Raw genomic sequence first — 25,212 nt, 5'->3', positions numbered from 1 at the left:
ATTCAGTCTTCATAAATTTATAATTGATGAAAACCTAGGTGGTAACTCATAAGAAGGCAAGTAATAAAATAATCATAGCAGTAGCCCATAAAACATGGAATAGAAAGTGCATAGACTTGTCAGATGTAGTGCTGCTTAACCACTTGGCCTGCCTGCCAGAAAATGTTTCAGAAAGTCAAATTAAACTAACTCTCAAAAGCAAGATTCATAAAACGACAGCTATTTATTTAAGCAAGGAGGACTAGTTCTTCTAAGAGCCCTAAATGCTACTGAAGATTTCTTTTTTCATTTTTTCAATTTGAATTTTATTCAAATCCATCAAATTACCACCCAACCGTCAAAACACAGCCTATATAGCAGGTTTCATAGCACTACTGATAACCTTACTTCAAGGATACCATGTAAGAACAGCAAAGATAAAACACCACTTGTTTTCCCTTTCCAAAAATACAAAGACTAGGAGGCACATAATGAAGCTATTAAGTAGTAAGTTTAAAGCAAATATGAGAAAACATTAACATGTAATTAAATTCTAGATATGATAAAAACAAGTTAGCAGGGTTTAAAAAGGGTTAGGACAAGTTCCTAAAAGAAAATTCCATAAACCTTTATTCTATTATTCTGTTGGATAGTTCACCATCAACCAGCAAGTGGAGACAGAGAATTAAAAACTGATCTGAGACATATCTCTTAGCATCCAGTCCTGCTCCTCAGTATTTACGTAGACAAGCGATAAAGAGAAACTCAGAATAAACACACCACCTCAAACAACTCCCTAACCTAACACTTACCAGATGAGCAAATGTGTGGACTGCTTATCTCTGGACTGCTTGTAGAGAACAAGAGGTATGCAGGAAGTGCATGTAAGGTGACAGTCATTATTTGACCCATTACTTTGCATTGACTAAACATCTTGGAAACCTCAGGCAGTCTTCTGGAATAGTGGGAAGGACTAATGGAAAGAAAATTATCAGGTGAGACCTAATTTCTCCTTTCATTATGTAGTTTTCCATTATTGATTCCATACCTTGCACCCTACTAAGTCAGTAATAAGGGAGATGTTTGTGATTTGTTGTGATTGATGATGCTGTAAAGTTGTGTGTTTGGAGACCTTGTGTTATTTTCTTCGTCTTAAGAATTTTGCAAGTCATCCCAGTAGACATTCCCGTGGACGGCTTCTACACTGTTGAATGTTATTACAAGGAATTGATCATCTATGACCATGCAAATATGTTCTGTCTAGTGCCTGTTTGTTAGAGTTTATTATGGAGCCATCATTTGTGTGTTACCTGGTCTATAATGATTTGCCTACAGTCATGCATATGTGATCTTGCTCCAAGTGCATCTGCATAAGAAGATGCACTTGGAGCAAGAAATATCCCTCTGAAGGCCATTTTTGATAGTTAGTAGGTTTACCTTTACTATGGGGCAAGTCTTTGAAATTGTTCCTCGATTTAGACGCTACAGTGGTGCACATGGAGCACCAATTCTATAACAAATGGATACACCTAAGTCATTATAGAATGCTAACATAAAGCCACTTTACCTATACCAGATGTCTAAATTATCAGCGATATGAATTGGTCAAATTGTGCAATTCCACAAACAATGGGACAGATATACCACTCAGAGATCCCTCTCAGGGATAGACCTTGATGCTCCACGGCTGATAGCACCACCTATTTGACTTTCTAGATTTAATTATAGACTTCTTTAGGGACCTGAGAGGGCCACTATCTGGATTATGTGTTGTGTTGAGATGAGAAGGGGGGAGGGGTAGGATGTGGGAAGGGATGGGATGGGGTAGCAATATTATTGTTCAGCTTGTTTTATAGCTGTTAAAGAATTGAATGATTGTTCTGTTAAAAATCCTTCAAAAAAAACAAAAGAAAACCCATTTTGGCACAATGAATTTTATTCGCAGCCTCTTATGCCAGTCAATGGCTGGCATAAGTTGGCACACTAAGGGGGCCATGCAACACATGTAACTGATTAGTATCCTATAATGTACCCATGGCTCCTTCCAGTTCTGTGCTATAGCATTTGTGCACTACCTTATAGAATAACATAGAGGGGGAGAGGGGGCCTTTCACAAAGGCATGGTAGTGTTTTTAGCGTGTGCTAAACACTAGAGATGCCCATAGGAATATATGGGCGTCTCTAGCATTTAGCGCGCACTAAAAATGCTAGCGCACCTTTGTAAAAGGCCCACGTAATGCACTAGCGCCACTTATGTGCATAAGATGTGTGAAACTACATGCGCCTAGTTGTAGAATTAACCTGTATGATCCCTGGGATAGATTCAGTTGTGTCTTGGAAGGCATCTGTGGTCTCCAGTAGTGTAAGTCAGATCTGAATTTTCCATATTCCTCTTTTTTTTATATAAAGGTAAGAATTCAATGAATGTTGATATTCATTATTTATAAGGTACATTTTTACACAAAATGATTTTTATTGGTGAAGGCAGCAAGAATGCAATGAGCATGGCATCTCAAAAGCATAATAACAATATGACAACTCAAAAATGTAAACTACGTTACAGCAAATTCCAGAACTTGCTTACGAAAAAAATCTTTTCTCAAATTTTGTTTTAAATGTGCTATTTGTAACTGAATGGCATATCCCAGAGTCTTTTTATACTTTTTGAAAGAGTAAACAGCTATTTTGTATTTACTTATTCGAATCCATTCATGACTTTATGGCCCTCTTATCATATCTCATCTGTCTCTTCATCCCAGAGAGCCCTAACTTCTTTAGCCTTTCCTCACAGAGGCATGTCCTTCCATCCTCTTTATCGTTTGGTCGCCCTTCTCTATACCTTTCCTAATCCCACTATATTTATTTTGAAATGTGCCAACCAGAATTGCATATAGTATTGGGGATGCTGTTGCTCTATGGAGCAATGCAGAGGCATTATGATATTTTCTGTTTTATTCTTTATTCCTCTCCTAATCATTACTAACATTGTTTGTTTTTTTTCTTTTGCCTACTGCCTCGTACTGTCTACAGTGGTGCTTAGGTACTGTTCTTGGGTGGAGATTTCTGTGGAACTTAGCATCATGTAGCTATAATGTGGGTTATTATTTTCTATGTGCATCACTGCATTTGCCCACATTAAATTTCAACTTCTGTTTGAATTCTTAACCTCGTAAGGTCCTCCTATATTTTCTTATAGTGCACTTCTGATATAACAACTTTGTATGAGTATCATTTGTAAATTTGATCACCACACTCACTGGTCCTATTTCCATATCATGTCTAAATAAGTTAAAAAGCCCTGTTCCCAGTACAGATTCCTAGGGCATGCAACTATACACCTTTCTTCATTTGAGAAAATTAACCAATTAAATCTATTCTCTGTTTCTATTTTTTTAACTAGTTCACAGTAGGGCATTGCTCCTGTCCTATGACTCTTTAATTTCCTCAGGAGTCTCTCATGAGGCCTTTTGTCATACTTTCTGAAAAATCTAGGTACACTATTCAATTGACTCATTTTTGTCCTTTCTAGAGACCGACGACCCTCAGTGTTATCTAGCATTTATGGGTATAAATAACATGAAACTGGAAACCAGGCCTGTAAATTATGTGTTGCATTTTCTGCTTTATCTGAATATTTAATCCAAAAAACAATTCGGCCTACAAATATATACGGATTAAACCTGGCAGTCTCTTTAATTGTTGCTTCTCAATCATGTTGTTAATGGCTGAATGCAACAGAATGGTACTGCGCCCTCTGGTGGACAGAAGAGGTTCTTAGGATGCACATCCAAGACAGCTAATGCAGTTTGATCTGTAGCTAAGAGAGGCCACTGCTTTAATAAGAGAAATAAGCAGTTATGAAATTGTGCATAAAGTTATACACATACAGTCTATACAGATGTAACTTGGTTCAAACTGAGTGCAGGTGCTCCTGGAAGCTTGAGAGGGGAGGGACTTCCATTTCTGCACATCCTTTTTGAAAACATAAGAATAGCAATACTGGGTCAGACCAATGGTCCATCTAGCCCAGTATCCTGTTTCCAACAGTGGCCAATCCAGGTTACAAGTACCTATCAGAATCCCAAATAGTGGCAAGATTCCATGCTACCAATCTCAGGAACAACAATGGCTTTCCCCATTATTATCTGAATAGCAGACTATGGACTTTTCCCCCAGGAACTTGTCCAAACCTTTTTTTTAAACCTAGATGTGTTAACCACATCCTTTGACAATGAGTTCCAGAGCTTAACTATTTGTTGAGTGAAAAAATATTTTCTCTTTTGTATGTTAAACACGTCATCGAGTGTCCCCTAGTCTTTGTACATTATGAAAGAGTAAAAAATCGATCTACTTTTACCTGTTCTACACAGGATTTTGTAGAGTTCTGTCTTATCAGCCATCTCTTTTCCAAGCTGAAGAGCCCTAACCTCTTTAGCTTTTCCTCATATGAATCTTTTTTTTTTTTTTTTTTTTTAAAGACACAGCGATCAGAATTGCACACAAGGTGAGGTCACACCATGGAGCGATACAGAGGCATTATAATATTATTGGTCTTATTTTCCATCTCTTTCCTAATAATTCCTAGCATCCCGTTTGCTTTTTTGGCTGCTGCTGCACATTTATTTGCATGGTAAAGGCAGGTATAAATGTAAGTGTAAATTCCTTGGGATAATTTTACAAACAGAATTATAATCTTGGTGCATGAATGAGAGGATGGTGTAAGGAAGAGAAATTTAGATTTATTAGGAACTGGGCATCCTTCTGGGGACAAGGAGCCTTTTCTAAAATGATGGGCTTCACCTTCACCAAGGTGGAACCAGGCTACTGGTGCTGACATTTAAAAAGTAGATGGAGCAGCTTTTAACCTAGAACCTGGGGGAAAGCTGATAGTTATTCAGGAGAATATGGTTCAGAGTAAGGCAGTATTTTCCAAGTCTGGTCCTGGAGTACCCCCCTGCCAGTCAGGTTGTCAGGATGTCCACAGGATATGCATGGAAGATTTGCATATAATGGAGGCAGTATATGCAAATCAAGTTCATTCATATTTATTGTGGATATCCTGAAAACCTGACTGGAATTGGACTGGACTTTGGGAAACACTGAAGTAAGGTATCTTTGAAGGATACTATCAAAACATTGAAGATAGGAGATCCCAATAGAGAGAATGGAGTAAAGGCAAAAGTAAGTCAGGTGCCTTTACGGGAAAAATAGACGGAGATTAAAGACAGCACGTTATCTGGCAACTGTTAACCCAATTGTGGATAAAAACAAAACTTTGAAATATCTACATACAAATTCTAGAAGCCTAAAATTATGATAGAAGAGTTAGAGTATATCGTACCAAATACAGTTGTAGATATAAAAGGCATCTCGGAGACCTGATGAAAGGAAGATAACTGATGGGATGTTGTAATACTAGGGTACACATATCGCAATGATAGGGTAGATCAAATTGAAGGAGGGGTTGCATTATATGTTAAAGAAGATATTAAGTCTAATAGAATAAATGTTCTGAAGGAAAAAATTGCAGTGTGGAATCTATATGGAGAGAAATTTAATGCACTCTGCTTTGTTAGCTTTTGGGCTTGCAGGCAGTATATAACAATCTAAATTTTTAAAAATTCCATGTTTAAAGGGCAAGATAACAGTGGTTGGGGTATACTTCCATTCCCTTGGCCCAAAATTGAACAAATGATGAAATGTTAGCTGAAATTAGAAAATCCAACACATTTGGCAGCGTTGTAATAATAGGTTATTTGAATTGTCCCAATATTGACTGGATAAATGTCATGTCAGAAAATGCTAGGAGTTAAAGTTCCGAGATGAAATAAGTGACTGCTTCATTGAGTAGGAGCTGATTCAGAACCTGACGAGTGAGAGTTTTCAGATCTTGTCCTTAGTGGAAATCAGGACTTGGTGCGAGAGGTAGAGGTGTTGGGGCCATTTGACAATAGTGATAAAATGATCAAATCAGAGTTAATAACTGGAGGGAAGACAGTAAGGAAATAGACTTCATTAGCATTTAACTTTCTAAAGGGCAACTATGATAAAATGAGGAAAATGGTGTAAAGAAAAAAAAAAAAGCTAATAGAAGTAGTTGCAAAACTTATGAGTTCAAATTATTTACACCCCGGTATACACCCCATTTGATATGCTGAAAAAAACAGAGAAGGGCAGATTGACAAATTTTCTTTCAATCTAGGAACTAACCCAAAAACTCAGGAGGCAGTGGCTGAGACCTCTCACCCTTCTCCACCCGTTGCCCCTCATTGTCCCAACCAAAGTTTGAGAGGGAGCTTGAGGGAGTCACTTCCCCTAAGAGAATTGCTGCAGTCTCTTTGGGGCCAGTTTACTAAGACTTCTTTCCCATGGGAAAAGAAAGCTTAGGGGCCCTTTTTCTAAGCTGCGGTTAAACAGGCCCTTTGCTAGCAGCAGTGCGTGTTTTTGCTGCACTCCAGGGCCCCTTTTACCACAGTGGGTAAAAGGCTGAAAAAAGAAATGGCCATTCAATAAGTTCACACTTCCCACTTGACCGTTTAGGGGAGGGAGCACTTAACTGCCACCCATTGAGGTGGCGGTAAGGGCTCCAGCGCTTACCTGGTGGTAAATAGTGCGCAACGCTGCCCAATTACCACCAGGTAACCCACTGTGGAAATATTTTTAAAATATTTCAGCTAGTACCAGAGATTGCGCACACGCAGAGGTGGCACTTAACTGGACAGTGCCAATGAATATCACTTCTAACTGCCTATTTTGAAACTGGCTAGTTTGTGAGCATCCTGGGAATGGAATTAGGGATGAGCAGAAGCTTAGCAGGTTAGCTGTGATTTTCAGTCTGTTAACTGGATGAGCAACCGCATAACGTTAGGACAAAAAACTTTATGCGGAAAGTTAACCGAATACCAGTATAAATGTCGGCCGTGCCTGGTTAACCGCTGTCACCAACCTCCCTCTCACTCCCATCCCCTGAAGACGCAAGATCCCCACCACAGATCCATATCACTCCCCCCCCCAGACCTACTAAAAGCCCCTGTTTGCCCAGTGAGGGTGATGGGGGCGGGAGTAGACCCCACTTGTTCCTGCCCCTAAAGGCTCCCTCTGGAAAATGACTGCTGCGACCTTGTGGCAGCCTCATCGTAGTACCAGCGAAAAAGAAACTGCTTTCGAGCTTTTATGTGACTCTGTCCTTCAAGCTAATATTAAGAATCTCTGGTTTTGACATGTTGATCTGAAATCTCAACACTGCTACAAATGCCTAGATCTCCTGAACCAAGAGCTCCAGGAAGGTCTTCGGGTTTAGTGATGTAAGGAGGACATCATCTGCAAATAGTGAGATCTTAACCCCTGAAATCCTATTATCAGTGTATTCTTCTTCCTAGCTGCCCATGCAAATGTTGTCTTTGGTTAATTTATATTGGCATTACAATGGCAGTATCGGTGTTTGGAGCCTGAATAATTCTGTAAAAAATTTTTTTTTTTTTAACGCAGCAGTTTTGCCCTTTTTAATGCTATTGGTAGCTGTCCAATAGTAAAAGAGGTGTTCACAGTTTTTTGTGGCCTCTTCAGTGAGACCTACTTGCACTTTCTGCACTGTCTTTTATGGGCAGGGTTTGAAGGAGCTGTGTACTGTTTAAATAATGGCACGGTACTGTTTAAATAATGGCAGATATACTTTCCTTCCCACCCCTCTGCTCCCTGCATTTACCCTAGACCTGTATCCTGATTTCATCATCTTTTTGCTCTGGTCCTCAGAAGCCCTCCATGTTTGATGTCAGCAAGGAGATGGGTTCCTGCATTGCACTCTACAGTCGCAAAGTTCTGATCCAGACCAAAGCCACTGACATCCTGCCTAAGTGGCTCCGTTTCCTTCGAGGTAACTTACCACAGTTATGGGTAGGCTGGGGCACCTAAAGGAGATTTCTGTTTGTGCGAGTGAGAATTTTTTTCCATGGACTGAGCCTCACTGTTAAGCCAGGCTATACTAAGTACCATTTCAGTCTGTAAACTTTAGTGCTGGTGGTTTTTAATACTTGCTTTGGTCCTTAAAGCTTATGTCTAGAGCTCAAAAGGTTTAATATTCAGCGCTGCACACACCTCGTCATGCAACGTAAATGTTTAATAGTAATATATGCAAGAAACATCAAACTTAGCTTGAAAGTTCTTTTTAATTGGGCCAATCTGTGTGGGTACAAGCCTTTCCTTTTCGTGTTCCCATTTGTCTTTAGACGGGGAAATTTTGAAACTAGCCACATAACTACAAAGTCCACAGTGCTCTTCTCTGCTGCCTTTGCACAACTACTACTACTATAAATCACTTCTATAGCGCTACCAGTCGTACGCAGCGCTTTACAATTGAACATGAAGAACACAGTCCCTGCTCAAAAGAGCTTACAAGTGTACTCTCACTTTAAAAATTACTGGGGTAAAAAGTATCCACTAAGATTTGCACCTGCTTTTTCATGCAGGTATGTTTTGAATGGAAGAATGCGCGTGGATTTGAAAAAGCAGTCTGTGCATTATTGTCCTGCCTGACGTATTAATACCCCTGGACAGTCACTTCCTAATACAGCCAAAAGAACATACACTGTGGAACCACCTGGGTGCTGTGAGTCAGATTAAGGGTGGACAGTTTTCAGACTGGTACTTACCTAGGTAAATGAATCCTGAAAATGTCTTTCCTAATCTGTTTCACTTGGGCTACTAATATTTGTTACACAAGCCCTGCACCTCTTTACCACTGGAAATTCTAGAAGTGTCCAGTCATTGATACTAAAATAAAAGTCGTTAAGGTTATGTTTCTTTAGAATTTGAAGACAGGATTATAACGCAGAGAAGTGAGTGCCATCACAGTTGCCTATGAAAGAACAACTTTAAGCAACAATTTTTGTGTGTTTAGGGGCTCAATATTCAGCCAAGCTGGCCAGCGCATAAAGTTAAGTGAATTTTTATTCATATATTCACTGGTGCAATCCATTTACCTAGTGCCGCTGAATATGTTTCTAAACTGTGATCATGTTGGTCTATTCAGTTAAAGTAGGCCTACTATTTAGCTGGCCTAATTTTGAAGATATAACTTATCCATGTAGTAGGTAATTTTATAATGGTGCACATACTTGAAGCAGTACCTAACCTGTTTGGTGTGTTAGTGAGTTATGCATGAATGTGGCCACATACATGGGTAAGTGACTTCTAAAATACTGACTAGCGCAGAAGTATATGCTTTGAAATGGTGGCACATACTTTGCTGTTGGGCGTACACAGGGGTGGAATTTGGGTGAAGCACACAAATATATTCACACAGGTTAAAAAATACACTAGTCTAGTCTATGCATGTACTTGACAGATAGTGGTGTGAACATTTACACTAGCTCCAGGGCTGGTGTAAATGTCCGTGCCTGCCACTGAACACCAGAATTGCATAAATCAGGTAGGCTGCTACTTATTTTTATAAAATAAATGTAACATAGGTGCCTTAAAAGGCACCCCTGTATCTAATTAGCTCCCTAGTGGCTGAATATTGCTGCTAAACATATAACTGACTACAATGCCAGGCCCTTCTTATATGGGTTCAGTTTGACCATTTAACACAGGGGTGGGCAGTCTTTTTACACGGAGGGCCACATGAACATCATCACTATCCCTAGGGGGCTGCACACATAAAATTTCCTCTCTTCCTGCTCCCCAACCCCCACATAAAATTCTGTCATTCATATATAGTCTTCTTCATTTCTCTTCTTTCCTTTCTCACTTCACCCCTATGGTTTCCAGAATCTCTCATTGTTTCCTTCCCAGTGGTTGTCTTCTCTCCTTCGTACTCTCTCTCTTCTCTGTCCCACAATCCATTTGCTGCAGTTTCCTTCCCTTCCCCACATTCCATGTGTCATGGTTGCCTCTCTATCTCCCCGCCTCCCCTGATCCCAATATTACCCTTGTCTCTTTCCCTCACCGCAAGCAGATCTCTCCTCTCTGTTCCAGTCCCGTGGAATGGAAGAAAAGTATTGGCCCAGCTTGCTCAGTACTGATAAATTAACCTCAGTGTGGAGGAGCCTTGGCACCATGCACAAATGCCCCCCCCCCCCCCCCCCCCAATGCATTCTGTACATGTTGCATATACATCAGTGGGGGCAGGATTAGCAGGACCTTCGCATGTGGTACCAAGATTCCTCTGTGCCAAACCTAATTGCTGTTACTGAGTGAGCCGGGCCAGGTACTTTTCTTCAGTCCGGCAGAACCATGAGGGAGAAGGGAGATCTACTTGTGTGCCACATAAAATGTGTTCCATTACGTAGCTTCCCACTATTCCAGAACCTGTGGTGGAGATAGAGAACTGAAAACTGAGCTGAAACATCTCTCTTGACATCCAGTCCAGCTCCTCAGTATATTCTATCTCCAACAGTTGGATGGACACACTTTTCAGCCTGAGTGATTTGCTCTTGGTCCAGTTGGTCAGCTGGTCCTCAGTTGAGCTTTGTGGGTGGCTCGAGTCTGCAGAGTCATATCTGGAGGTCTTCAGATCCCTGTTTCTGGTGCCCTGTGAATTTACTTCTTCCCACCTTTCCCCTGTTTCCTGTGGAGCACTTCTTTTCCAGCACAACAACCTTAAAACAAACAAACAACCCCCAAAAAAGGAATGTTGCAGGTAAAAAAGGACCACCAGCAGGAGAAGGTGGAGGTAAGGATATATTTTTTTAGAAAAGTAATCTGCAATATAATTGGGTAAGGATGATTTATTTTTTTTTTTTTTTTTGAAGACGGCCAAATGTTTTTAAGATGCAAGATTTAAGGGCTGGTAAGGTACCTTCTTGCTTAGGGAAGGGACCATAGTATTCCCAGAATTGAAAACGCACGCCTAATGCAGCAAAAAAAATGGTCTACCATGGGATGTGCTAAAGCATCAATTTTTTGCATTTGTGTACAATAAATTATGTATTTTTGTAAAGAGTGGGTGTTTCTGCGCTAACTGGTTAGTGCATATACATAACATGACTGGTTAGCACACTGATAACACGGGAGCCATTACCGCCTTCAAAATAGATGGTGGTAAATGCTGCCTCAGTAATTTCTAAAAATGGCTTGCATGCTAATGGCAACATTAAAGAAGCTCCAGACCGCTCAGAACACGGCAGCTAGGCTTATCTTTGGAAAAACGCGATCTGAAAGCACAAAACCCCTCCGCGAAAAACTACACTGGCTCCCAATCAAAGAACGCATTGCGTTCAAAATCTGCACCCTGGTTCACAAAATTATCTACGGTGAAGCCCCTGGATACATGACAGACTTGATCGACTTACCAACTAGAAACACATCAGTATCAACACAAACATATCTAAATCTGCACTACCCAAGCTGCAAAGGCCTCAAATACAAATCAACTTACGCATCCAGCTTTTCCTACATAAGCACACAACTGTGGAACACATTACCAAAAGCCTTGAAAACGACGCACGACCACCTAAACTTCCGGAAATCACTTAAAAACTAACCTATTCAGAAAGGCATACCCTGCCGATCCAACCTAAAGGTCTGATCTCTGTGACACAACAAAACTAAAGTACGTAATTGACATAACTCAACTCTTCTGTTGTACGATTCCCTAATTGTGGCTGTGCCACATGAACTTTATCTTACCACAACATCACTTTGTATTTGTTCTCACCGGAGTTGGCAAATGCCTTTCCAATGCTATGTAAGCCACATTGAGCCTACAAATATGTGGGAACATGTGGGATACAAATGTAACAAATAAATAAAACAGGAAGAGCCTTGCTGGAGGCATAGGACAGAATATCAATCCTGTTTCTTTCTCGTCCAGGGTAAGACTTGTGGAGACTATTAGCAGTTGGCAGTGGTAAGTCCAACTAAAGTTTAACTCAGAACCGCTTGGTGCAGGGGAGGAATCCTGACTCACTGCTTGGGACTGCGTTGTACTGCATTTGTGCAATCGGGGTGAATGGTGAAGCCCACTGATGCAGTTAAGCAGTTTTTCCTGCTGTGGGTCCCACTGTCCAGCATTGGGGCATTGTAGTGTGTGCATGCCTGGAATCCCACAGGACATGGAGGAAACGGTCAGCAGCAGCATATCTTCGGATTGGCGCAGTATCCAAATATGCTGGGGACTTCAGGCTTTCTGGCAGGGCTGGTGCACAGTTTGATGCAAGAGAATGTGGGAACGGGCACCATCTTGTCGGGGCTGACTGGCAGTGAGGAACAGCCTCTGTCTGATCATACATGGAGCACAACCGCCGTTTTACAACCTTAGGGCCTGACAAAGCATTCAGTTTCATCGGGATCTTTGTTTCGTCCAGATTTTATATTGCTTTCACACTAGGCCTATTTAGTGAAACAGGGACAGTCGTAGTTGCTGCATGGTGCTTCAGTTTCTCGCCCTGTGGCCCCTCCAACTCCTAGGAGTTCTCATTTCAGAGGAGCCATCGTTAAAGGAGCTGTTAGAGGAGGGAGAGCGCCCTCCTGAGGAGAGGAATGTTCCAAAAATATTGTTTGTTTCATAAAGAGGCATTCTTATTTGAAGCATTGGCATTACTTTCCATTGGGGAGCCTTCTGCTTTGTCATCAGAAGTTCCACCTTCGTCGATCATGAGTGAGCCTAGAGGTCCTTCTAAGGCTTTCCCGATGCATCTTCAGGAGGCTCTCAATCTTGAGACAGTAGACAGTACTGATCTGGTCATCAGCAATATGATCAGAAGTCTCACTTTCAGGCATGCCAGCCTTCCTTTCATGAGGACAGGAAGTCCTCCTCCCAGTGCCTCCTGAGCTTTGCAGTAATGTGAGGGTGGTTCACTCTTCCTCCGTTGGGAGGACGATTTAGGAGTTTTGGGAGATGTGGGCCAAAATCATGTTAGACCAGTGGGTTCTGTATATTTTTACAGAATGTTGCAATTTGGAGCTCACATTGCTGGGTCCTTGAATGTGGAGACGTTTTCTCAGCAGGCACGCCTTGTACCCAGAAGAGTAGGAACTATCCAACGGAGGTTTCAGCTGATAGTGGACCAATGGGGTTCTCTGCTTCTGCACTTGGTGTGATGAAAGGGAATGCCTAAGTGCCCAAGTTCCTCATTCATTGGAAAGAACCAGGCTTGATGTGGCTCGATGCCCTATTGCTGCCCTGACCAGAGACACATCTACTGTATGTCTTCCCTCCTTGGCCCAAGGTAGGCTGCATGTTGAAAAGGATCGCATTGCATCGGGACCGAATACTTCTTGTAGGCCCAGTTTGGCTACAGTGGGTGTGGTACATCGACCTGATTTGACTGCTGAATAGGGATCCTCCGTCTTCTGCAGGTACACGGCCTACTGAAGCAAGGTCAGGTGCTTATGGAGAATGCGTGCCCCTTTGGTCTTGTGGCTTGGCCATTGAAAGGGTTTGGTTGAGACAAGAAGGTTATTTTGATTTGGTCATTGCTATTTTGCTTCAGGCTCGGAAACGCTGTACATCTTCAGCATTTCATCTGCACTTGCTGGGCCTGCCTACAGTGCCTTGTTGGGTGCTGTTCCAGCCACTCTGATACATCTCAGCATCTGGATTTCCACAGTCCATTTTACTCTTTTCCCTTTGCTTCCCTTCTTCCTCTGTTCTTCTACCTCCTCAACTGTCATTGTAATTGTTTTCTCAGTTCATTGTAAACCGCTTTTGGGCTGCTTTCAGTGGCAGAAAGCAAGGTTTAAATGTTCCAAATAAATAAATATGCAAGAGGGAGGCGGAAGTTTGAAGGCTGGTGTTCTGTGTGCGGACTTTCTCCCTTCTTTGCTCAGATTGCACACATCCTAATATTTCTCCAGGCAGGTCTTCAAAAGGATTGGTGTTGGGTTTTCTAAAAGTTCAGGTTGTGGCTTTGGCCTGTTTCAGGGGCTGACTACAGAGGACGTCTCTTGCGGCTCACCTGGATATTGTTTGGTTCTTTTGGGGAGCGGGCCACTTGCAGCCTCTCTTTTGTATGCGATGTCCAAAATGGAACCTTATTTTAGTCCTTCGGGCTCTTGAGAAGCTTCTCCTTTTGAGCCACTCCAGAAGACCTCCTTGAAAGATCTTACACTAAAGGCAGCATTCTCGATGGCTGTTGGGTTGGCACATAGGATTTCTGAGCTTCAGGCTGGGATCCCTTTCTTCTTTTTTAGCAGTGGGAGTCTCCCTGTGTATGATTCCTTCCTTACTTTCTAAAGTGGTATCGGCGTTTCATCTTAACCAATCTGTGGAGCTTCTGTCCTTTCGCATAGAGGACAAAAAGACTCGGTATTCTTCCTTGTAGCTTCTCATTTAAGCCCACAATTGCTAGATATCTGAAGGCGACTATCGCGTCAGCTTATTTGCTGCAGAGAAGCAGGCACCACAGACCTTGTGGGCTCATTCTACGAGACTTACAGCAATATCCTGGGTGGAGACTACCTTACTGTCTCTGGGGGATATCTGCAAGGCAGGCACTACAGGGTGGTTGTTTTGGTGTGCTCAGAAGCCAATTTTGAGGCTTTGGTCCTCAGGGCAGCAACAGCAGGATCCCACCCACTTCTAGGGATTGCTTTTGAGAATTTCACAGGTTCTGGAATAGCAGGAAGCTACGTAAAGGAAGGAGAAATTAGGTCTTACCTGATAATTTTCTTTGGTTTGATAATCTTGTACAGCAGTAAGACATAGTGTGGGCCTTTATAACATGCTGGTAAAAACTCTTTCCACATCCCCAGCATAGAGATGGCATTTAGAAACTCCCACTCTGTTCTGAGTATTTTTTTCTGGGCAGGATTTTGGGAGTGAAAATGATTTAATGAGTTTATAGTATCAAAATTGTACTTATAGTCACCTAAGACTGTGTATATTTAGCAGCGGTGGAGAAATTACTAACAGAGATCCTCTTTTATCAAGCCACGTGATAATGCCAGTGGAGCCCATTCAGAGTGAGTGGACTTTTTGGCATTACTCTACTGCAGTGTTTGCCAAGTCAGTCCTGGAGTACCCCTTGCCAGTCAGGTTTTCAGGATATCCACAATGAATATGCATGAATTTGATTTGCATACACTGCCTCTATTATGTGCATATCTCTTTCATGCATATTCATTTTGGATATCCTGAAAACCTGACTGGCAAGGGGTACTCCAGGACTGACTTGGCAAACACTACTCTACAGGGAGCCACTAGTGTGGCTTGATAAAAGAAGCCCAGAAGTAGATTAATAACTAGATGAATAATCTCGGTTATTTTTCATCTCTAATTAAGATGTCAATTTATAGGCACTTTTTACCCATAGGCTTTGCACCAGTTTTCAAAGTGAATGCATGGCCAGAAAAAGGGTCCAACCTGGTAGCAATGATACAATCTGTACAAAGAAGGCTAAAAGGAAAAAATTAAGAATGATGAGCTGTTTATCTTATTTAAAGGACCATCAGTCTACTTACGATCATCCTATGGGGTTACAAAAACCACTGTATCAATATTATTAAAGAAAGGAACATCCATTTGATCCTTGGAACCCCAGTGTTTATAATTTTTAATCTTTTTATCCAAAAATATTTTTGTGTCAAAGCAAACTGTGTGCAAAATTCAAAGTTTAGATAACACTTACCTTTAATACTGCAGGACAAGTTTCTCCAACCCATCATTCAGGCAATTTGGGGCTCATTTTCAAAGCACTTAGACTTACGAAGTTCCATAGGTTACTATGGACCTTTGTAAGATTAGGTGCTTTGAAAATACGCCTCTTTGTGTTATACTCTGTCTCTTTAATATACTGTTGAAAAGGCCATATAATTCTGCCTTGTTATACTGTGGTTCTAGTGCTACTCTACAATGGAATTATGTAGATGAAACAAGTTCTTTCCAGAAAGAGTGTGGGTTCAAGCAGGAGAAGGGAGGCCTTTTTCAGTAGAGAACATCTTTTGTATCACTGGGGATGGGGGAGGGGTTGGCTGTTCTTGGAGGTAGAGACCGATGAAACCAGTGGTTTTGGTTCTGGCCAGAACAGAATCTAAGGTCAAAATTTGCCACTCTGTTTCAGCTGGAATTAAAACCAAAAACAGTGCTTCCCGTGCCAGCTCTGCCGCAACCACAACCCCTCCTGGAAAAGGGCTGGCCAACCGGACAGCCACCTTAACCCCCAACCCCTCCACCCTCCCACCATTTGAAGGCCATTCCTGGGCTTACCTTTACCCCAGTCACCCCAGCAGGTTCCTCAGCCAAAATGGGAGGGTCCCAGTGTCTATCTTGGGATTGGAAGCAGCATAAGCAGGAGTAATATTCCAGTCTCTGCAGAAAGTCCTGGAAGCCATTCAGACTGATCAACCTGCAGGCCCCCCCCCCTTTTTTTTTTTGGCAGGGGGGTCGAGTTTCTGTTTCATTCGAAAATGCATGAGCATTTTTGGCTGAAACCTGAATCTGGATTTCGTGTCAGTTTCAGTGCCAAAACTGAAATTTGGTCGGCCTTTACTTGGGGAAAATGAGTCGTGTCATTAGGGAACTTTCTGAGGGGTAGGGGAGATGCGTGCCATTTATTCTTTTAATGCTGTTGCACTGGATTTATTCCAGGGGTAGTGGACAGTGAGGACATTCCCTTGAACCTGAGTCGTGAGCTTCTACAGGAAAGTGCCCTCATCAGGTGAGCTGACAGCTGTGCAAGAAATCCTGCTGAACATCTTCGAAATAGATTGTTATTGGGCAGAGGCTGCACCATACTCAAAGGCAAGAGGCATGCTGATGTACTGTGGCAGAGAGGATGCTCTATTGAAGTTATATTTGTGGAGTTCTTTTTACTGGTTATTCTTACCTTGTAAACCACTTTGACATGCAACGCAAATACAGAGGTATATTAAAATGTAATAAAAGATAACACGTTTTGCTTCAGGGAACATGATTTACTGTGGGGAACATGTTCTTTCATTCTGTTGTAGGAGCTACATTCTGTCTCACACACTTGCAGGAAATATGTTCACATGCTGTACTGCAGCTGGTACATACTATCTTTGTTATTGTTATGGGGAACATGTTCTCTCACTGTACTACAAAAAGCAAACATCTCTTCCTTGTCATCAGCAGCCAAATTCAGAGACTTGTGGGTTAGGACCATCTACCAGCAGGTGGAGATAACCAGACTGAATTTTAACACACAGGACGGAATGCTGCTTGGTCAGTTGGTATTTTCTGTCTCCAGCAAGCGGTGGATGGTCTCTCGCAAGCTCCTGGTTTCTCCTGCTCCTGTGGCTCCTGGATTCCCTGGTTCAGTTGAGCTGGGGGGGGGAGGTGTCTAGGCCATGTACAGCCCACTCTCTTGCCTCTAAAGGGAGAGCTAAACAACTTCAGAAGAGACGGAAAGAAAGCCCTTCTGGCAAAGGAAAAACACTTCAGAGTTTAGTTTTTATCTTTTATAATAATGCTAAAATTTATTAGAGTAAATGATACAATAAAAATTCTTTTATCCCAGTATTATAGAAAATTGAATTCTTATTTATATCAGTCTAAATTTCAGTATAAGGAAAATAACATCTCTCTCTGGTCTGTGTATTTCCCTGGAAGCTTAACAAAATCTGACTGCCACAAGATGTGCTTGTCAGATTACTGAAGCTTAATTTTTTGTCCAATCACTTAATTCCTTATATTTTCTCTCTTACTTATCTGGTATTCTTCAACTCTGTCCTCTAAGGTCACCTTCACATAATTCTGCTTCTTTGGTATTTTTCCCAATTATCTATCATTTGCCCTTTGTAAACCTCCCTTCCTCTAATACTTATCACCAGTGGTGTGCTGGTAAATGTTTAACAGGCTCTCTCCCCAGTCCACTTCTGCCCCCCTCCCCAAATTGCAGAGCTGGCTATAGCCGGGGAGAGAGCCTGGGGGGGGGGCCATGCATTACTCTCTCCAGGAAAAAAAAAATTAAATGATCCCAGGTTCCAATCTAATTCATGTTTCATGTGGGATAAAATGCCATAAATAAGTAAATAAATATAAACTTTTAATGTTGAGCACCTGATTCTCAAAGTGGACATATTCCAAACACTATAATGAAAATAAAATTATTTTTTTCTACCTTTGTTGTCTGGTGACTTTGTTTTTCTGATCATGCTGGCCCAGTATCCGATTCTGCTGCTATCTGTTCTTTTAACTCTGTTTCCAGGGCTTCCTTTTCATTTATTTCTTTACTTTCCGCCTTTCTTCATTTCTTGCCCTACATCCGTAAGTAAAAGCTGGGTCCTCCGCAGACTTTACTGTCCAGTGGATCCAGCTTCTGCCTATTCATCCATGTGCAGTTTTTCTCCTCTCTTCCTTTTCCCTCATCTCATCTCCATCCTCACTCTTCCCTTCCCTCTCCTCCAACCATGTCCAGCAACCCTCCTCTCTCCTGCCCTCCCCTCTATCCACCCATGTCCAGCAACCCTCCTCTCCCCCTGCCCTCCCCTCCATCCACCCGTCCAGCAACTCTCTCCTCCCCTCCCCTCCATCCACCCATGTCCATCAATTCTCTTCTCTCCCCTGCCCTCCCCTCCATCCACCCATGTCCAGCAACTCTCCTCTCCCCTGCCCCCCTCCAACCAGCCATACCCAGCGATTCTCATCTTTCCCCTGCCCCCCTCTAGCCAGCCATACCCAGCGATTCTCTTCTCTCCCCTGCCCCCCCAGCCAGCCATACCCAGTGATTCTCTTCTCTCCCCTGCCATCTCCTCCAGCCAGCCATACCCAGCGATTCTTTTCTCTCCCCTGCCCTCCCCTCCAGCCAGCCATACCCAGCGATTCTCCTCTCTCCCCTGCCCTCCCCTTCCACTCCCATCCATGTCCAGCGATTCTCCTTTGCCCCTCCCACTCCCATCCATGTCCAGCAATTCTCCTTTGCCCCCATCCTCCCCTCCCATTCATATCCACCTACCTGCCCTCTTCTCCCTCCAACATCCCCCTTTTTCTTCCTGCCACAGTTGGTTTAAATCTTTTTTTTATTACGTCCATCAAAGCGGCCGCATCATTGAAAGCCCTGCCCGTCTCTAGCCTTCCCTTCGAGTTCGTTCCCTCAGAGTCCCGCCCTCGCGGAAAGAGGAAATGACTTCAGAAGGCGGGACTCTGAAGGAATGAACTCATGAAGGGAAGGCTAGAGACGGGCCGCTTCGATGGAGGTAATAAAAATGATTTAAACCCCCCCCCCCCCCCCCCCCAGGGCGGCGCAGACAAACAAGGGCAGTGGTGGGAGGTGAGGTAAACGGGGTAAGCATGGCTTGTGGCGCCCTCCTGCCATGCTTACCTCGTTTACCGGAGCCAGCTCGCCCAGCAGAACAACCGGCTCGTAAGATCTTTAAAAATTTAACAACCGGCGGCTCCAGCACACCACTGCTTATCACTCGAGAGTGCCTCTATATTAATTCAGAGTCTGATTGAAACAAACAGAGGTTTTAAAGTTTATGGCCGTTATTTTAGGCCAAGCAAACCTGTCTGTTAACGTGTTCCTGAGAAGGCCAAGAAGACACAAGCTATAGCTATAGATCATAGATAAGGGAATAAGTTATTTATACAAATCTGGCTGATCTGCAAAACCAAACAGCTCTATACTAAACAGCCAGTAGAGGTGTATGACTTGGGGTACATCTGGTGTGACAAGTCACTGCCCCCCCTTTCCCCCCTTTCCTGCCACTACTTTCCTCCTCCTCAAAGAACTTGGGGGGGGGGGCGGAATAGTGGAAGAGAGCAGATTCCTGCGTATGTGGCATTCTAGAGGAGAGGGGCTGTGTCTGTGCTCCTGCAGCTGCTTGGATTCAACCACCTGATTGGAGTCAGAAGACCTGTGGGTACTGATAAGGGTGGCAAAATTGTGGGTATGAATTTGTATTCTTCCTCTCTGTTGGGTTTGTGCTGTTTTAAGTCAGTGCATCTGTGGTGGTACACATTTCTTTTTGAGCAGCCTGTGTGGGGATTTGCCTGTGTTATTGCGACAGTACTGTTGGGCCAGCGCAGGAGCAATTTTGGTGCGCTTTTTACAGTACCTCTCTTCAGTTGGCGGCAGCAATAACAGATTGCTCTTTATCCTTTTGCTGACTTAGCAGCTTATGGGATGTTGTGGTACAGATGGCACCGATTCCCTTGATTTGGCAGAGGGTTTTTGTTAGCTTTTGTGGTTTTGGGGTCTCTGCTCCTTCTCACATGACAAATTTCTGCACAGAAGAAGCCTGAACCTTGCTGCTCCCAGGTCACTCTCGGCTGGCCTTGCGGCCTTCTCCAGGCTACTGCTCCCAGCTGAGTTTTCAGTCTGCAGAGTAGTAAATCACCTGTACCAGATGGCATGCACCCTAGGATACTGAAGGAACTCAAACATGAAATTGCTGATCTGCTATTAGTGATCTGTAACCTGTCTGATGCGGGTTTCAGCTGGCGGCCCACTTCCGCATGCACATCTAGTTGTGTGCTGCTGCTGCTGCTGCGGCCGCTTTCGGGGCATGTCAGTCATTCCAGAACAGCCTCCCTAAGGCAGCGATCCCATGTGGCATTGGAAGCCTTAGACTCTTGGTTGAATTACCTGTTTTTCGGTCCCTTGTGGCCTTGTCAGCCTTCAGCTCTCAACTGCATTCATGAACTTCGACTTCAGCATGAGTCGGCATTTCCACTTCACATCTCTCCACCTTTAGCCACTTTGGGGCTATTACGGCATGGACAGTAGCCCTTCAGATTATTTAACGCTTGCACTATTGGCCTTCGGGCCTCTGTAGCCTTGCTGCTTGGACTAGGTGGCAGGTGGGATGCCCTCTGGGTACCTGGCAGGTTGCAGCCTTCTGTTTTTTTTGTTTTTTTTTTTTTGCTACTGATCAGCGGAAGACAGTTTGTGGTGCCTTCACTGGCCTCTTCATGGCTGCTGTTCCGTGTCCCTCCTGTTGGAGGCTGCGCAGGCTGTCCATCATAGGGACTGAGTGTTCCTCCACTTTCAGTGGTTGTTTCCTGTTTCCTCACTGCCCATTGCACACTGTCAGGTGCTTGCTGTCTCAAGTGCCCTCTCTCCACTGGACAGGCAGCATAATTGTGTCTTTTTGCTTCTACAGGCACTCCTTCACTGTTAGTATCTCCAGCTTTGTCGGCCTCTTGCAGTTCTTGTGGCTGTTATTGGTGTTTGCCTTACGACAGCTTCAGCTCAGTGCACGGCTACAAGCTGCTTGGCTAGCTTGCGGCTCTGTGGTATCGGCAGAATTCAACCTTTACATGGCTCTTGAGCTTTTTCCATTGGTACATGTGGAGCGTGGCTCCATCACTGTCTGTACAGCATGATTTCCCCTTTCCACGTGTGGAGTACAGTTCTGGCAACACCTTGTTGCCACATCACCATATCTAGCGTGGTCTGTGTTTTCGCTGGCCCCAGTCTTGGGATGCCTTTCCCAGTTTCCTCTCTGTTAATTGGAGCAGTTCCACATCTGAATAGAACAAACCCCTCCTTTTTTTTCTGTGTGGAAAGCAGCCCTAGTCATGACTCTGAACACGACTGCCTGAGCCTTATGGCAGTGGCTCCTTTGTGGGGTACAGTTCCATGTCTGATGACTGAGCATGGCTTCATCACTGCTCATTGAGTGCGTCTCTCTCTCTCTCTCTCTCTTTCTCTGTATGTCTAGTGGTGCACTCTCTCTGAATGTAGAGCATGGCACCATCTATAGCTCTAGGGCATGGCACCCTCTACGGCTATAGGGCACAGCTCTGTATCGGACTGTGGAGCCCAACTCCATCTCTGACCGTCAGGTTTCATCACCACCTTCCTCTGGTTATTCCTCATAGCTTCATCCATGGAGCTGTCTAAAGCATCATCTCTGGATGCGTAGTTCAGTTCCATCTCTGATTTATGGAGCACTGTTTTTCAGTTCCATCTCTGATTTATGGAGCACTCTTCCTTGTCTGGATCTAGGCGCAGCTGCATCTCTGGAAGAAGAGTACTGCGCCACTTATGGAGGTGAAAGTGCATCTATCTCTGAATGTGCACAACAACTTCCATGCTGTTCCATATCTGACTCCCGGACTGGTCTCATCCTTGTTATTCTGTGACTTTCCCACTTTGCTGGGGGAATCTGTTCTTGCTGGGGTGCGTGCCTATGGTGTTCTATAATGCACAGCTCAGCCCTTTCTGTTCAGCATGTCGCTCACTGGCATTGTATTTTCAGCTCATCCTACGTCTGTAGGGTTCTGCTTGGCTGTGAGCCTGGGGCACAGTCTTACCCTTTCCTAGGCCTCAGTCCTGTTGTGCGACAGGATCCGCCCTGTCTTACTTCGGAGTTCTCCTGTGTGCCTTCATGCTCGAACTGGCTCTATCTCTGCATGGTCAGCATTTTTTTTTTTTGACTTGCTTCAATCGCTAATTTGAAATGCTGACAATGTTCTGTGCAGATCCCTTATTTGTGTCTCATTGTCAAAGGTGACTCTCGGCATGATCCCGCCATTGTTGCCTTGTGTTGGTATCCATATTTCCGTTTCCATTAATCAGCCATTGTTTCCTTCATTCTTCGGGAGGAAAATCATCCTGGGAGTTTCCATCTGCTGCTTTATATCGCGGTCGTTGTGGGCCTTTCTGGTACCTTCAGGCCACCGATGGATGTTTCTCTTCCTGTTACTGGTGGGCCCTAGTCAGGGCAATGCAGCCTCATATGCAACCATAACCCTCTGGAGTCAGGAACCTATTGCTTGGGGTATGTCTTCTGGGCACATCTTATGTTTATTCTCTTCTATGAAGATCCCCTACGTGGTCCTTGTAACACATAAATAGCAGTCCCATCTTTGGTCAATTTAATTTAAGCAGTTAAAGCTGATTATCGGCACTTAACCAGTTAAGGGTCTGCCATCTGCAGATACCCGTATATTCAGTGCTGGTGCCCCAGACATGACCAGGCATTGAGGGGCCCTTTTACAGAATGGCAGTAAGCCCAACGCAGGCTTGCCGCATGCCAATCTGGAACTATTGCTGGCCCAACACGGGTGCCGGCGGTAGTTCCAGCCCTGGCCCTCGCCATTTGACTCGCTAGGGAAAATAGCGCTGCACTAGAAAATAGCTAGCTACGTGGTGGTAATTGGGCAGCACCGTGTGCTACATAGTTACCGCCATTTTAGCACAGGAGCCCTTAACACCACCTCAGTGGGTGGCCATTGCTCATCCCTGAAAAACTAGATAATCTCTTTGGGATTTGTCAGCCACTTGTGACCTGTGTCAGTCACTGTGGAGACAGGATGTCAGGCTCAGTGGACCTTGGTTTCACTCAGCATGGCTTTTCTTACATTCTAATGTCTTCACTTTCTTCCTAAATCTTAAATAGTTCTGTCTGTGCTTTCTGTTGAACAATCTTCCTTCTGATGTTAAAGGGACCATAATGGGCAAAACAACTTAGCTCATATTTGGGCATTCCAAAATTTTTTTAAGGGCGGAATAGTATATTTTATTTGCTTTTTTATCACCTCCTGCTTAGACCACTACAACCAACTCTTCATGAGTCTTCTGTTGAAATCTCTCTCCCATTGCAGTCTGATCAGAAATCATCAGCACAGCTTATCTTCCTCTGAGCTGATACAATCATGTAATCCCTCTTCTTAAATCTTAGTACATTAGCTCCCAATCTGATTCCTCATTAATTCAAGCTTCCTGTTCTTGCCTACAAATGCATTCACTCTGCAACACCTGATTATCTTTTCTTTCTTATTTTCCCATACCTTTCCTCACAGACTTTCCTCGTCAGCAAGGTTCTCTTCTCCATTGCTAAATCTTGGCTTTCTATGCCAAGTGCCTGGAATAATCTTCCTGAACACATGTACCACTTTCTCTTTTTTGCCACTTTAAGCACACCTCTTTGGGGCCACTTTTAAAACCTGAACCTTACCATTCCCACATATGGCTGCATTATTTCACCCACAGTCTACCTCCCATTAGGCCTCACTTCTTGAAACTGACCCCACTGTTTTATTTTAGATTGAAAGTTTTGAAAATAAGGGCTGTTTATTAGATGCATCTTTAAAGTGCTGTATATACTTGCTAGTGCTATACAGAAGATGATTTTATATAACAATCAGAATTGCAATAAAATTAATTAGAAGGAATAACCTTTGTTTAAACAGTTTTTATTGAACAAATAAAGATGCATTCAATCCACGAAACATTCTTCAATTTTTTACAGGTTCATTCTCTTCCCTAACTCCCCCTCCCCCCACACATCCTCTGTACTATATTATGTGCAATAATTTTTATTCAAAGAAATATAATGACAACAAGGCAAAAGTCATTATCAGAACAGACACAAAAACATCTTTCAAGTGAATAAAAGCATTACTCGCCATCTTTTCCTATTTGGGAGAAAATTAAAGTAGTTCCATCTCAATCACTCGCCAATCTACCTCCCTCCCGAAAGAGAGAGAGCCTTTAAACTGCAAAAGAATGATTAAGGCCACAAGCTTTTGGGGCTGTTAAAGTCCCTTCTTCAGGCACAAAGGATATTGTTTTGTAAGACTGAATCTCTAATTATCCCCTTAGCCTTCAAAAGGTATCATCTTTTCCTGAGTATTTTGATTTTCCTTTAACCAAATTTATTTTTATTATTCTAAAGCGGTTCTCACTTTCTGTCTTCTGAAAAATGCAGGAAACTACGGGATGTGCTACAGAAGAGGATGATCAAGTTCTTCATGGATCAAAGCAAAAAGGACCCTGAGAAATATGCTAAGTTTTTTGACGATTACGGCTTGTTTATCAGGGAGGGCATTGTGACAACACCAGAGCAGGAAGTCATGGTAAGGCTAGAGTGGCACTGACCTAAAACATGATTGCTTAGGAGGCTAATAAAGTCTGGCACATATGATGGAGAAGCATAGGTGCGTAGAATGCTGATGTGGTGGGGAAGCATGGGTGCTCTCAGGATAATTGTCCCTAAATAGTCTAGTTTTGTGCATATCATGACAAGAATGAACCTTACACCTACCCCAGGGTACGCTGGAGATGATCTGTGTCTCTCAGATTTACTGTTAATGCTTGTGATTGATTCAGTCAAAGCTGTAAAATACAGAACAGATATCGATTCCTGCAAAATAGGATGATACCTGAATTCTGGGAAAGTTCAGGATTCCCAGGGATATTGCCATGTTAAATGTGATGCTTTTGGGTGTCAGGAGGAAGGGTACAGGCTGCATTACACTTTTTCACCAAGGTACAGGGCTGCATCATTGTGGTGGAAAGTAACTAGTGAGAAGGGAGAGAGCGGACTTGGTCACTTTGTGGCATCATGGAGGAAGGGAAATGAAGGAAAAGGTTGTATCAC

General features: G+C 43.2%; 1 protein-coding gene across 1 annotated transcript in view; it reads left to right on the top strand.

Annotated features, from left to right (window-relative positions):
- The window catches only part of TRAP1 (TNF receptor associated protein 1), a 186,329-nt gene that overhangs the window by 64,375 nt on the left and 96,742 nt on the right, over positions 1–25,212 (top strand). The window contains exons 10-12 of the mRNA XM_030211743.1: positions 7,732–7,852; positions 16,508–16,577; positions 24,541–24,688. Of these exons, the coding sequence (XP_030067603.1) occupies positions 7,732–7,852; positions 16,508–16,577; positions 24,541–24,688 (339 nt within the window). The remainder of the gene's footprint in view (positions 1–7,731; positions 7,853–16,507; positions 16,578–24,540; positions 24,689–25,212) is intronic.

Source organism: Microcaecilia unicolor, chromosome 8 (assembly GCF_901765095.1).
Source record: "Microcaecilia unicolor chromosome 8, aMicUni1.1, whole genome shotgun sequence".
NCBI classification, from domain to species: Eukaryota; Metazoa; Chordata; class Amphibia; order Gymnophiona; family Siphonopidae; genus Microcaecilia; species Microcaecilia unicolor.
The sequence above is the reverse complement of the archived record's forward strand: the minus strand, read 5'-3'. Positions and strand labels throughout refer to the sequence as shown.